The 1,852-nt window shown below is 50.9% G+C and overlaps 1 protein-coding gene across 1 annotated transcript in view; it reads left to right on the plus strand.

Annotated features, from left to right (window-relative positions):
• Positions 1-879: 879 nt before the first annotated feature.
• LOC104495872 (unconventional myosin-Vb-like) overlaps positions 880-1,852 on the plus strand; it is a gene marked incomplete at both ends in the record, with an annotated part of 25,260 nt that continues 24,287 nt past the window's right edge. Inside the window, one exon of the mRNA XM_010138909.1 lies at positions 880-1,024. Coding sequence (XP_010137211.1) covers positions 880-1,024 — 145 coding nt within the window. The remainder of the gene's footprint in view (positions 1,025-1,852) is intronic.

Below are 1,852 nucleotides of genomic sequence, written 5' to 3' on the forward strand. Positions count from 1 at the left end.
GGACCCTCTGGATGACATCCCATCCCTCAGATGTTACCCTGCACCACTCAGCCTGGTGTCATCTTGCTGAGTGTGCACTCGATCTCACTGTCTGCGTCACTGATGAAGATACTAAACAGCACTGGTCCCAGTACAGACCCCTGAGACTTACAGAACCCAGGAGGAAGCAGATAGGAGCAGGACATGGCGAGGTGAAGCTGTTGGGTCAATGTCCCGTGCAGGCAGGTGACGTGACTTAGCTGCCCTTTGCCTTCCGCTGCGGGTTAAGTCCCGTGTCCTGCTGTTCGCTGCAGGCTGCGAGTTCCTGAGCTTTGCTGTAACTTGAGGGTGTCCAAGCCCCAAACTGGCCGCACTGGCAGCACAACACCCACCCCCACCAGCCGCCAGCTCTCCAGAGCACCTTCCAGTAACCATTTAAACCTGCAAAACCCGAGGGTACTTTGGAGGCGGAACCTGTGAGCGCTTCAGTTTTGCAGGGTGCAGACCGGCTCCCTCGAGCACGCAGGGAGCACCGTGCGTGGCTTTGCCTCTCATTAATTCCTGGGCTCAGCGCTTCTTCCGGGCAGGCACTGGAGAGAGATGTTCAACCTTTAATGCAGGCTCTGGCATTCCTTTCCCGTGACTTACGCATTTCATTTTTGAGTTGAGCTTGTTCTTTGTTATGAGCTTTTACTTAGAATTCAAGCCAGGGGAAAATCTCTAAGGAGATGCTGAGATAAGGAGTCCTCCCCCATTCCCTTCTCACCGTTTTTTCTTCCCCTCCAAGAATCATCTTTAAAAAAAAAAATCGATCGAAACAGCTGATGCAAGCCCTGGAAATCCTGAAGTATTAACTCTCTGCGTGGTCTGTAACCCCTCTGCCCATTTGTCTCTTCTTAGGTATTGTCCTCGTTGCCATCAACCCATACGAGCAGCTGCCAATCTACGAGCAAGATGTCATCTACGCCTACAGCGGCCAAAACGTGGGGGACATGGACCCTCACATCTTCGCGGTGGCAGAGGAAGCCTATAAGCAGATGGCCAGGTGAGCAGGGTCGGCGCGAAAACGGAGCAAATATGCGATTAAATATCGCAGCTGAGGCGATTAAAGTGCCGCTGCGCCGCGGATCCTTCTCCTGTTGCTGCTTGAGTGAGTTTCCTGGAAGGAGTTCAAAGCACTCGGCAAATGTCACGTTGAATAACTCGGAGGAAACGGCGTTTCAGATAATTTGGTGAGATAATCAGACTAAACGAGAAAGTCCCGTGAGTCCTTTTTATGGAGATGTGGTGATTTCGAGTGAGGAAGCGACGGGCAGAGATTTGGAGATATTTATGGGTGCTTCAAAGCAACGTCTTCACCAGACGAACGTGGTGGGAGTCTTACTGCCTTTATTACTGTGTTCGTCGTGTTGCTGAGGGCAGAGACACGATTTTGTGCTCAAGCCACAATCTACAAGAGAATTTGAGAGGAAGCTGGAAGTTGTTTTGCTGTAGCTGTCTGGATTCAAGCGATGTGTTTAGATTTGCTTGTGGATTAGCTGTGATTTTTATACCGCCCCGGCATTTAGGATTCATCCAAACCCTTTACCAAGGGTTCCAGCCTCTTTTCTGGTGTCTCAGCTTTAAGCGGTGAGTTCTGGATTGAACTCTGGTTCATTGCATCCAAATGCAGCTGGAGGAGCGCTGCCAGGGGAGGAGATCCGATGGGATGGGCCTGGGCTGAGTCCAGCCTGCACTTCACACCTCCTGCGAGTGCTGGTGCTTTGGGCTAAACCGTGTTGGAAGAATTTAGAAATTTGGGGAGATGTCTAGAGAGAGAGAGTGGTTTAGGATCGTGTCCTTATCACAGAATTGTTTTGGTTAGAAGAGACCT

This window comes from Buceros rhinoceros, unplaced genomic scaffold, assembly GCF_000710305.1.
Source record: "Buceros rhinoceros silvestris isolate BGI_N320 unplaced genomic scaffold, ASM71030v1 scaffold9816, whole genome shotgun sequence".
Taxonomy (NCBI): domain Eukaryota; kingdom Metazoa; phylum Chordata; class Aves; order Bucerotiformes; family Bucerotidae; genus Buceros; species Buceros rhinoceros.